Source organism: Bufo gargarizans, chromosome 2 (genome assembly GCF_014858855.1).
Source record: "Bufo gargarizans isolate SCDJY-AF-19 chromosome 2, ASM1485885v1, whole genome shotgun sequence".
In the NCBI taxonomy this organism is placed as follows: Eukaryota; Metazoa; Chordata; class Amphibia; order Anura; family Bufonidae; genus Bufo; species Bufo gargarizans.
This window is the reverse complement of record NC_058081.1, coordinates 210,544,999-210,557,601: the sequence shown is the minus strand read 5'-3', so window position 1 is coordinate 210,557,601 and position 12,603 is coordinate 210,544,999. Positions and strand designations below refer to the sequence as shown.

The following is a 12,603-nucleotide window of genomic DNA, read 5'->3' as shown; positions in this document are numbered from 1 at the left end:
TGTATATATATATTAAACTTGAATTTAACACTTGCAGATCTGGAAAATACTTTTTTTTTGAAAAAAAAGTGTGTTTTTCAAACCCCAGAAAATGATGGGTGTATTTCTACCTTAAATTGCACACTGACTAATCCAGATGTTGTCGTTTGCCCAAAAAAATGGTGATTTGCAATGTCCCAAAAGCTCAGATGCAGTGCTGGTGCACTGAGCTTGCATAAAATGGCTGCAGCCTCCCACCTAATTAACAGAATTCTAAAAGTTTTTTATTTTTTTTGGTCAATGAGCTCAGGGCAGGGTAAAACGATTGTGTCCCGCACCCACACAACTATTTGTCTGTAGATCGCTGTTTAACCATACACTGTTTTACTTTTTTACTGTTGTAATCCCCATTTAGTATGTCAGAAAAAAGTGTTTTATAGGAAATAGCTACACCCACTTGCAGCCACTATGAGGTGCTCTAGTCGGTGAGTGACTCACCCTTCACAATTAAAGAAATGGATATATTACTAGGAGACTGGCACTCTCAAACAAATGGGGTCACACGGTTCTCAAGCAGGTCACAATATTTATTAATAATACATAAAAGGTTAAAAGGCTAAAATAAATTGTGTATAGACCAACAATCTTAATACAATAACAAATACGCCAAGGTCATATATTTCCTTAATTTCTATAGGACATTACTTCTATTCCTTCACAATTGACCACCTATAAAGGGAAAAATGGCAAAGGGGAATAATGAAGGTAAAGGATCCTTTCTCTTCTACTTCTTGATAAGAGGAAAAGTCCGATGAAATAAGTATTTAAATTATATTGGGCTTTCAATAAAATGTTCCTTTTTATGTTCGGTATAGACTTTAACAATTTGGCAGTTGAGATATGCCGAGTAATGACCCACTATGTGGGCTTACCTTTTCTTCATATGTGCTGATCGATTGTTTGAATATATCAGAGCCCCGCTGAGAGCCGGCGTCCCGGCTGTTACTCTGTTCAGCGTCCCACGTGGGTTCAGAGACGCACTCTTCGCTCCGGAAGTGACGTATCGGCACTGAAGGATTCGGTAGTTGTTTCTTTCTTCCGACTCAAGCTGTAATTGTTGCAGCCAGATGAATTTAAAGTGCACTATTTTTCATATGATGTAAAGAGTCTTTTATAAGTAGGTCATATTCAGATCTTTTGGTCAGATCACTGGACACCAAACGCGTTTCGGGGACGCTTCTCCCCTTCCTCAGTGGTAATGACCCTACTTCACTTTTAGTCGGTTTTTATACTCTTGTTTGGAAAATTCGAAGATCAGACATGGAGTACATGCCAGTATAATTCCTTCACTTTATATCGTTTGTTTTTGTTTTCTTTATATCAGGAAAGTGCTTTTTATGTTTGTTTTTATCAGACATTCCATATCTTTAAGTATTTTTCAATTTTTTGTTATTTTTTCCACTTGCGTTTTTGTTGCGTTTTGGATGCATTTTTTATTTGACATATGCGTTTTTTTGTCAAAAAGCTGTAGTTTTCTTCAAGTAATAAAGTTCATGAAGGATTGCAGAGTGCGATTGCATTTGAGTTTTTGCATTTGTATCTGTATTTCGCCATAGCAATGAGCACCTGCATACAAGGTTGTGCGGGCTGAAACCCCCCACATTTTCTCTTTGTAGTATATATTGGAGGCGTGGCGATCTCCATGCAGCCATGCACACCTGACCAGTTAATCTGCCCTGGCGGCTGGTTTTAAAGTCAGTATAAAACTGAGTCTGCTTATATAGCACCTACCAGTAGCCATTTGGCTCCAGGAGAAGTATATAGTGGGCTCAGCATGCATGTTTGTACTTGCATCCCTGGATCCGATCAAAGCTGTAATGGCACAGGACGGGGTTAAAAGCAGAGTGTGCTTGGCGTGCATGCTGTACCTGCACTCCCTGGACTTTGTGTGGTTGTCGTGGCCCATAACAGGTAGGAACTAGTGTTAGGGACCACTCATGAAGGCGACCTTGACATGGTGAGTGGCTTATTAGGCTTTGGCCAAAATGTACACCAATGCCTTATTCAACATCCAGCATAAAGGCATGGCAGAGTGCTGGTTTGCAGAGTGCGATTGCATTTGTGTTTTTGCGTTTGTATCTGTATTTTGCCATAACAATCAGCACCTGCATACAAGGTTGTGCAGGCTGAAACCCCCTACATTTTTTCTTTGTAGTATATATTGGAGGCGTGGCGATCTCCATGCAGCCATGCACACCTGACCAGTTAATCTGCCCTGGCGGCTGGTTTTAAAGTCAGTATAAAACTGAGTGTGCTTATATAGCACCTACCAGTAGCCATTTGGCTCCAGGAGAAGTATATAGTGGGCTCAGCATGCATGTTTGTACTTGCATCCCTGGATCCGATCAAAGCTGTAATGGCACAGGACGGGGTTAAAAGCAGAGTGTGCTTGGCGTGCATGCTGTACCTGCACTCCCTGGACTTTGTGTGGTTGTCGTGGCCCATAACAGGTAGGAACTAGTGTTAGGGACCACTCATGAAGGCGACCTTGACATGGTGAGTGGCTTATTAGGCTTTGGCCAAAATGTACACCAATGCCTTATTCAACATCCAGCATAAAGGCATGGCAGAGTGCTGGTTTGCAGAGTGCGATTGCATTTGTGTTTTTGCGTTTGTATCTGTATTTTGCCATAACAATCAGCACCTGCATACAAGGTTGTGCAGGCTGAAACCCCCTACATTTTTTCTTTGTAGTATATATTGGAGGCGTGGCGATCTCCATGCAGCCATGCACACCTGACCAGTTAATCTGCCCTGGCGGCTGGTTTTAAAGTCAGTATAAAACTGAGTGTGCTTATATAGCACCTACCAGTAGCCATTTGGTTCCAGGAGAAGTATATAGTGGGCTCAGCATGCATGTTGGTACTTGCATCCCTGGATCCGATGAAAGCTGTAATGGCACCGGACGGGGTTAAAAGCAGAGTGTGCTTAGCGTGCATGCTGTACCTGCGCTCCCTGGACTTTGTGTGGCTGTCGTGGCCCATAACAGGTAGTAACTATTGTTAGGGACCACTCATGAAGGCGACCTTGACGTGGTGAGTGGCTTATTACGCTTTGGCCAAAATGTACACCAATGCCTTGTTCAACATCCAGCATAAAGGCAGGGCAGAGTGCTGGTTTGCAGAGTGCGATTGCATTTGTGTTTTTGCATAAATCTGAAGGTGTCGGCCCTTTAAAGAGCAATGAGGGGGGAGTCGCAGAGAGCGACGAGGAGAAAGCAAAGCTGTTAAATATTTTTTTCTCCAATGTATTCACTGAGGAAAATAAACTGTCAGATGACATGCAGAATGTTAAAATAAATTCCCCATTAAAAGTGTCCTGTCTGACCCAGGAAGTACATCAGCGACTTAAAAAGATTAAAATAGACAAATCGCCAGGACCGGATGGCATACACCCCCGTATCCTAAAGGAATTAAGTAATGTCATAGCCAGACCCTTATTTCTGATATTTGCAGACTCTATACTGACAGGGAATGTCCCACAGGATTGGCGCATGGCAAATGTGGTGCCAATATTCAAAAAGGGTCCAAAAACAGAGCCTGGAAACTATAGGCCGGTAAGTTTAACATCTGTTGTGGGTAAACTGTTTGAAGGTTTTCTGAGAGATGCTGTCTTAGAGCATCTCAACGGAAATAAGCAAATAACGCCATATCAGCATGGCTTCATGAGGGATCGGTCATGCCAAACTAATTTAATCAGTTTCTATGAGGAGGTAAGTTCTAGACTTGACAGCGGCAAATCAATGGATGTCGTATATATGTACTTCTCCAAAGCATTTGACACTGTACCACATAAAAGGTTAGTATATAAAATGAGAATGCTCGGACTGGGAGAAAACGTCTGTATGTGGGTAAGTAACTGGCTCAGTGATAGAAAACAGAGGGTGGTTATTAACGGTACACACTCAGATTGGGTCACTGTCACTAGTGGAGTACCTCAGGGGTCAGTATTGGGCCCTATTCTCTTCAATATATTTATTAATGATCTTGTAGAAGGCTTGCATAGTAAAGTATCAATTTTCGCAGATGACACTAAACTGTGTAAAGTAATTTACACTGATGAGGACAGTATACTACTACAGAGGGATCTGGATAGATTGGAGGCTTGGGCAGATAAGTGGCAGATGAGATTTAACACTGATAAATGTAAAGTTATGCACATGGGAAGGAACAATGCAAGTCACCTGTACATACTAAATGGTAAAACACTCAGTAACACTGACATGGAAAAGGATCTAGGAATTTTAATAAACAGCAAACTAAGCTGCAAAAAACAGTGTCAGGCAGCTGCTGCCAAGGCCAATAAGATTATGGGTTGCATCAGAAGGGGCATAGATGCCTGTGATAAGAACATAGTCCTACCACTTTACAAATCGCTAGTCAGACCACACATGGAGTACTGTGTACAGTTCTGGGCTCCTGTAAACAAGGCAGACATAGCAGAGGTGGAGAAGGTCCAGAGGAGGGCAACTAAAGTAATAACTGGAATGGGGCAACTACAGTACCCTGAAAGATTATTAAAATTAGGGCTATTAACTTTAGAAAAAAGACAACTGAGGGGAAATCTAATTAATATGTATAAATATATCAGGGGTCAGTACAGAGATCTATCCCATCATCTATTTATCCCCAGGACTGTGACTGTGACGAGGGGACATCCTCTGCGTGTGGAGTAAAGAAGGTTTGTACACAAACATAGAAGAGGATTCTTTACGGTAAGAGCAGTGAGACTATGGAACTCTCTGCCTGAGGAGGTGGTGATGGTGAGTACAGAAAAAAGGAATTCAAGAGGGGCCTGGACGTATTTCTGGAAAATAATATTACAGGCTATAGCTTCTAGAGAGGGGTCATTGATCCAGGGAGTTATTCTGATTGCCTGATTGGAGTGGGGAAGGAATTTTTTATTCCCCATAAGTGAGGAAAATTGGCTTCTATCTCACAGGTTTTTTTTTTTTGCCTTCCTCTGGATCAACTTGCAGGATAACAGGCTGAACTGGATGGACAAATGTCTTTTTTCGGCCTTATATACTATGTTACTATCGCTGAGTTTCTCTCCTATTCTCTCTGAAATCACAAGACCAGCAGCATCCTCTCCCTACTCTTGTAGCAGCAGAGTGACGTGCAGCGCTACGTGACTCAAGCTTATATAGAGCCTGGGTCACATGCTGCACTGGCCAATCACAGCCATGCCATTAGTAGGTATGGCTGTGATGGCCTCTTGGGGCAAGTAGTATGACGCTTGTTGATTGGTTACTGTGCAGCCTTTCAAAAAGCGCCAAGAAAGCACCGAACCCGAACTTTTACGGAAATGTTCGGGTCCGGGGTCCAAAATCCTAAAGTTAGGTACGAACCCGAACTTTACAGTTCGGGTTCACTCAACCCTAATGAAAGCTGTTTTTATGAGGTAATTACAGATCTTTTGACAATCATTGACAGACTAACTCAGGTATACATGCCTAGCTCTAATAAACTAGCAAATAAAAAAATATTCCACTTGTACAACCAGTAAAACAAGTTCACATATTATTGATATACAGTTCCTTAAAGGGAACCTGTCACCTGGATTTTGTGTATAGAGCTGAGGACATGGGTTGCTAGATGGCCGCTAGCACATCCGCAATACCCAGTCCCCATAGCTCTGTGTGCTTTTATTGTGTAAAAAAAAAACATTTGATACATATGCAAATTAACCTGAGATGAGTCCTGTATGTGACTCATCTCAGGGACAGGACTCATCTCAGGGTAATTTGCATATGCATCAAATAGTTTTTTTCTTTACACAATAAAAGCACACAGAGCTATGGGGACTGGATATTGCGGATGTGCTAGCGGCCATCTAGCAACCTATGTCCTCAGCTCTATACACAAAATCCTGGTGACAGGTTCCCTTTAAGTACAGAGCACAGCCTGAGTAATAGAAACATTGTAATCATAGAGCACTACAATTCTGGTTAATGAGTAAAGAAATATTCTATATTCTGTTGTATTTTGGGAGAAAGGCATGGACCATGCAGTACTAAAGAATTTTAAGAGGTGAATCAGATCATGTGTGTGTGAAGGTGATCTTTCTCCAATCCAGCAGAGAGATATTGTCTCCCTCCTCTAAAAAGAGAGCTCTACAAAGAAATAGGAAACCAACATGAGAGATTTGACTGCATCACTCTACAGCTCATGAGTTATAGACAGGAGAAGACTTTCCCTATATCTTGAGTAGTTGAGTCAAATAGAACCTATTTGTATAAAGCTGAAATGATACCAGTTTGACCTGTATCCCTTGTTTTCTTCTTTTGAAAGATTTTGTCTTTTAGATGGTACATTTTATCATTTTTGTAAATACAAATGCCATGCATGCTTTGTACGAGAATACTTTCAGTTAGAATAATTTAATTTATTCTGTTGGTTAATTGCTGACTGACCAAGACCAGTTTAAAACACAATAGGGGGCAATTGCATTTTAATCATTTAAAAATATATATATATTAAAAATAGTATTTTATGCTCAGGGTCAGTCTATATTTACCTTTAGGCATAGTAGGCCTGTTCAAAGGGCACCCCAAAAGGGACAAGGGGAAGGCTATAGAGGGTGCTATATGTTGTTAGAAGCACTCTGCAATATTTTCCTTCATTTTGTGGGCAAACACTTATAAGGTATACATGACTGTAGGTGTGATCAACTTGCTGAATCGTGTCTATAGACCCGTTTACACAGGCCGACTCAGCAGGAAACTATCAGGAACAAACTGTTCATTCACGATTATTGTGTGCTCATCAGAGCATTTTCAGGTAGCAGTCATCTTCTCTATATGGGGACTAGCAATCCCTTCTGCGATTGTTCATCCCCATACAGATTCATTGTTTCTGGGCAGCAGATCACAGTGTACACAGCACAATCTGCTTCAGTTGATTGGTGGCACCTTTACAAGAAGGGAATTATCATGAACTAGTGTTCCTAGAAATGCTCCTTCCCTATAATTGCCCTGATTATTGGGCAGTGTAAAGAGGATTTTTGACACCGGTAAATCTTTGGCTTTCTTTGTCTTATATTAAACAATGAAGTTTGCAAAAGCAGAAAAAAACAGGACATAGTCAAATACTACAAGCTGCTGGAGTGGTTGTTGCTTCATATTGTTATTTGGTAGACTTTGCACTTAGATCTGTATTTACAGCACCATACAGTATTCATGTCTAATGATTTACCTGGTCTTCCTTTTATGAGTTTAACAGAAATGTTTAACCCGCCAGTTTGATGTTCTGCCACACAGGTCACTGTTATAATGCGGACACAGTTGAAGATATTCACAAAAAACCCATGGATAGCATTATAAGTTCCATCGGCATTTCTTGTAAGTAGAGGGTCATTCAGATATTGGACATTTCCACAAGTTGTTTTCAAGGAGACATTCACATCTTTTGGGTAGAATTCGTGAAGGGAACACTGGGCAGTTACATTATCATTGTCACCAATTGTAGAATTTAGAGACATGTTTGGAGGAGCTGGAAAAAGAGAGAATTATTGAGTCAAGTACAATTTTATTTATTTTTTTGCTGCTGCTTTGTTCCTCGTTAGAAAATGGTCATTTGTAAATCTCATTTTGTTGCCTGAATTATATGTTCTTCATTTTTGTATACCTTCTATGGCTAAATGGCTGCATTGTGGTCTAATTAATCTATTAATTAGCTATATGTATTAACCATAAATAATGCTTGTATATACTGTATTAGATAGATACTACTGTATATCTACATTTATGATATTGTGGGTATCGGCCAATTCTTCCCAACCATCCTTTATATTTTACTTTGAAACAGAAAGGAAAGAAGAGACACTAAGAAATAGGCATTTTCTATAGAAGCCTTGCATGTTTGTGCACAATTTGAATAAGTGTGTTGGTTTAATCAATGATGGCATAAACAATATGTCAGGAATGTGAATACTTGTCGGTAATATGAATATGTGCAACAAGAATAATACACAAGCTGTTCATCAGTAAATTGAGTCTATTTTATGTATAGCATTATTTTATTGTATTATCTTACCTTGGACAAAGAGATGGATAAGAGACGCTGACAAGTTCTTGCTAGGTGGTGGTATTATCCTATGTATGGTGCAGTTATACTTCCCAATATCATATATTTTGGCCTGATCAATGTTATATGATGTGTCAGTATTTCCTTCATTATGGTCAGCATCCATTTTTTTGGTGATTCTGTATCCGGTCATGTTGAGGAATTCCCAGTATACAGTGTATTTCTTCAACGTTGCATTTATAGAGCAGTTTAAATTGATATGATCACCACTTGACACAAGGATCTTATCTGCAGCCTTGTTGGTTTTCGCATAAAAAGCTGCAAAGAAGATGACACAGGATGTTAATATTAGCAGATCATTTGGGTTAATTAAAAAGGTTAATTTTGTTTCGATTAATGAAAAAAGTGTATTTGAAATAACAATAGATTTTCTAATATCTTTTATTGGAAGCTTTTGTTCTTTGGGGTCAAAATCAATTTGACAAAAAACTGTTGGATGATTCTCAAGTGTAACAATTGGTTTTATTTCTTTTCAAATGTGTAGGGAAAGAGATTTAATGACTTTTTGTGATATACTATATTAGTCAATTTTGTCAACCTTTGTCAGCTTTTAAAGTGTTTTCTTTGCAACTCTCTAAATGAGCATTGCTTATGTGTACTGTACTGAATATGGTCACCCGTATGCAGAGGAAGGCATCCTAACTTGCCTCTTCTCTCCCTGCGAGCTGCCACCCTACATCTGATTTATAAGTACATAGCTGGTTTATTACAGGAAAAAGTAGCCTTCTGCATGTGTCCCTGTGTGTAATACCTATAGTAAGAGCTGATTGGTGCTCTACTCCACCTTCTCAGCGGCTAGTTGGTGAGCACAGTGTTGCTGTCAGAATTGCACCATTACATTGTATGCAACTGTAAATGGCGCCATTAGAACGTACAACTTGTCCTGCAAAAAATAAGCTATGTAAACAGAAAAATAAAAAAGTTAGGACTCTGGGAAGGCGGGGAGTGAAATTGGAAAACGCAAAAATGGAAAATCGCATGGTCCTCTAAGAGTTAAACATCTATATTCTGGTTCTGTCTTGATGTAGTTTTCTGACATTACTTCCCACTTTCAATTGCCAAATAAAGACTTCTGTAAGTATGTATATGACATTCTCTTTCGTTATTTACTAATTGATGCTGCCCTTCTACCTAAATTTGCATTCTCCTTTTTTTTTTTAAACAAAACATCTTGTCCACACCTAAAGACAAACTCTTGGGGGATATTCACAAACCTGTTGCAGAAGTTTCTGAAACTAAATTAAGGTTTGGTGGAAAGAATATGGATTTCTGCAGCTTCCATTTAGAGAAATGGAACAGTTGCAGAAATGTATACAGCAAATCTGGCGTGTTTGAGTTCACCCATGCTGACAATACTTCTCACAGCTGAGATTTAGGGGCATCCAGTCTGTATTCCTTTGTTGGTAATTAAATAGTATTTAAACTTACATAGTTAATATGGTCGAAAAAAGCCATAAGTTCATCAACTTGCAACCAATATTTCTATAGTATATAAACATGTAACACGACAAAAAGGAAAAAAAACGATAGAAATACTACCTACAACTCCAGTGTAAATTTTTTTTGTAATTGCAGAGTAAGTTGTAATAGTACTGGCAGTAGTCAGAAATCTGACCCCATACCTCCCAACTTTTAAAAAGGAGGGACATTATCAGCGGCACTCTAAGCCATGCCTCTAACTCTACCCAATGTCTATCTATACATGTCCCAATCCTCCCCAGTACCCTTTGGGCCCACCCACAGTATATTGCCCCCTTAGGGCCCTCAGACAGTAGTTATGCCCCCTTAGTGTCCCTACACAGTTACATGCCCCCTTTAGTGCTGCAGCAGTAGAATTCCCCCTTTATTGCCCCCACACAGTAGAATAACCCCTTTAGTGTTGCCACATAGTAGTATGCCCCCTCTAGTGTACCCACACAGTAGAATGTCCCATTTAGTGCACCCTTGCAGTAGAATACTCCCTTAGTGGCCCCACACAGTAGAATAACCCCTTTAGTGTTGCCACATAGTAATATGCCCCCTCTAGTGTACCCACACAGTAGAATGTCCCATTTAGTGCACCCTTGCAGTAGAATACTCCCTTAGTGGCCCCACACAGTAGAATAACCCCTTTAGTGTTGCCACATAGTAGTATGCCCCCTCTAGTGTACCCACACAGTAGAATGTCCCATTTAGTGCACCCTTGCAGTAGAATACTCCCTTAGTGGCCCCACACAGTAGAATAACCCCTTTAGTGTTGCCACATAGTAATATGCCCCCTCTAGTGTACCCACACAGTAGAATGTCCCATTTAGTGCACCCTTGCAGTAGAATACTCCCTTAGTGGCCCCACACAGTAGAATAACCCCTTTAGTGTTGCCACATAGTAATATGCCCCCTCTAGTGTACCCACACAGTAGAATGTCCCATTTAGTGCATCCTTGCAGTATAATACTCCCTTAGTGTCCCCACACAGTAGAATGCCCCTTTTAATGTCCCCTCACAGTATTGATGGCCCCAGTGTTGTTAGTAAAATAAAAAATAACACTTACCTAGCCCCTGGTAAATGGAGCACACGTGTTCTCCCTAGGAGCAGGAACGATAAAGTGATAACATGTCATCTGCTGTGCTTAGCACAAGAACACAGGGACTGTGGAATTATCATTCCCTGACCTTGGTGATCCACTGTTTCGCCCAGCAGGCACGATGAGAGTGCTGGCACTTGAATAGTGAAGCAGGGAGTGGACATTTATGCATGAAAAGAATGAAAAATTTAAAAAACTAAATGAAATGAAAAAACGGCAAGTTTTACTGAATATGTCCTACAGAGCTATATATGAAATTGCTCAGCTCCTCCTGTTCTATAACATGCTTTAGATTGCACACGCTGCATGGTGTATTGTGACAGATAGGAATTTAAGCAAAAGGGCAAAAGGTCCTGCACCATACATGGAAAAGCGTGACTTTTATTTCATACATTAAAATCCAAAAACAATGGTTTCCTGCTTATGCTTTTTGAGCCTTCAAGGCTCTTACTTATAGCTGACAAATGGAAAGACTAAAATCAATCTGGTGAAAAGTTTTGCACTCCCTGTGTAACAGTATTTCACAGACACATTTTATAGTCACACATCCCATGTATTAAAAAAAGTGTCTTCAATTAAATAAAATGTTACTGTTGAAAAATGGAATTAAAAAAAAATAGACATTAAAGGGGTTTTCTGAGATTTTGATATTGATGAACTATCCTCAGGACAGGTGATCAGTATCTTATTAGTGTGGGTCCAACACCTGGGACCACGCAGCAGCCTTTTACGTGCTTACCAAGCACAATTTCATACATTATTTGGCGGCTGTGCTTGCTATCGCAGCTCAGTCACATTCACTTCAATGGGGCTGATCTGCGATACCAAGCACAGCCGCTATACACTGTATGGCGCTGTGCTTGGTAAGCTGCCAGAAGGCCACAGTGTTCACAGGATCTCCTTGCCTTCTTAAACAGCTGATTGGTGGAATCCCATGTGTCGGCCACCCACCAGTCAGATACTGATGACCTATCCTGAGGATAGATCATCAGTATTAAAATCTCATAAAACCCCTTTAAAAACAGTGAAAAACCATCCAGACAAGGGAGGAATCTGGAATATGGACCAAGCACCTATGCAACTCATAGGCATATGTGTAGAGCTAACAAACTGAGACACCTTTGTATTCCTAATTGTTACAATGAATTGCAAAATGTAGCATTGAAGAAATAACAGTTACAAGAGATACTACGGAAAAAAGGTATGGTACTGTGCATGCAGTGCAGCTAATGACGAGATGGATGGATGGATTAATAAGCTAACATAACCATATAAAAGCATCAGTCATGTATACATGTTAATCCATTATTGAACAGTTTAAAATCAGTGACAACCTCCATCACAACTAGAAATGACATTTCTCAAATTCATTTTGTTGCAAACCAAAATAGAAACCCCCAAGCGATATGATCAAGGATAAGCACTTATCTAAAAAAATGTCTGGTGTGAATGGGAATAGCTCCATAATGTGCAGGCACCAACATTTAAAATATTTACTCTCACCTGTAGGTAATAGCATTAAGCAGACAGAGAGAATTTCAGAGAAGTATGCCATCTTCATCAGTATGATCCAGAAAGAGTAATGAAAGAGGCGTTTTACTGTGCAGCACTTTCACTTCACAACTAACGACCCACCCATCCTCAAGTCCAGAAAACTATCAGGTCATGCAGTCTTCACCCAATAGGTTGCTTATAGCAAACAATTTTGAGTTTAGGAACTTACAATACATTAAATGGTTGCTATGTAAAATTAGTGTGAACATATAATATTAACTTCTTCATTTCCCACAGGCAGTGTCCCTTAACACTTTAAGAACCGGGCCAATTTTTATTTTCACTTTTTTGTTTTATCCCTCTCGCCTTCCAATAGCCATAATATTTTTACTTTTCCATTCACAGCCTTATGAAGATTT

At 40.0% G+C, this 12,603-nt stretch overlaps 1 protein-coding gene across 5 annotated transcripts in view; it reads right to left on the bottom strand.

Moving 5' to 3' along the window:
- The window catches only part of LOC122927773, a 53,208-nt gene extending 40,939 nt beyond the window's left edge, over nt 1–12,269 (bottom strand). For 4 of the 5 annotated variants that reach the window (XM_044279953.1, XM_044279956.1, XM_044279954.1 and 1 more), the window contains exons 1-3: nt 12,194–12,269; nt 8,076–8,384; nt 7,236–7,532 (exon numbers count right to left, since the gene is read on the bottom strand). In XM_044279953.1, coding sequence (XP_044135888.1) covers nt 7,236–7,532; nt 8,076–8,384; nt 12,194–12,251 — 664 coding nt within the window. In that variant the 5' untranslated portion in view covers nt 12,252–12,269. Of the gene's footprint in view, nt 1–7,235; nt 7,533–8,075; nt 8,385–10,657; nt 10,692–12,193 lie in introns of all 5 variants that reach the window. The other variant, XM_044279955.1, reaches the window with a different exon arrangement.
- Nucleotides 12,270–12,603: the final 334 nt, after the last annotated feature.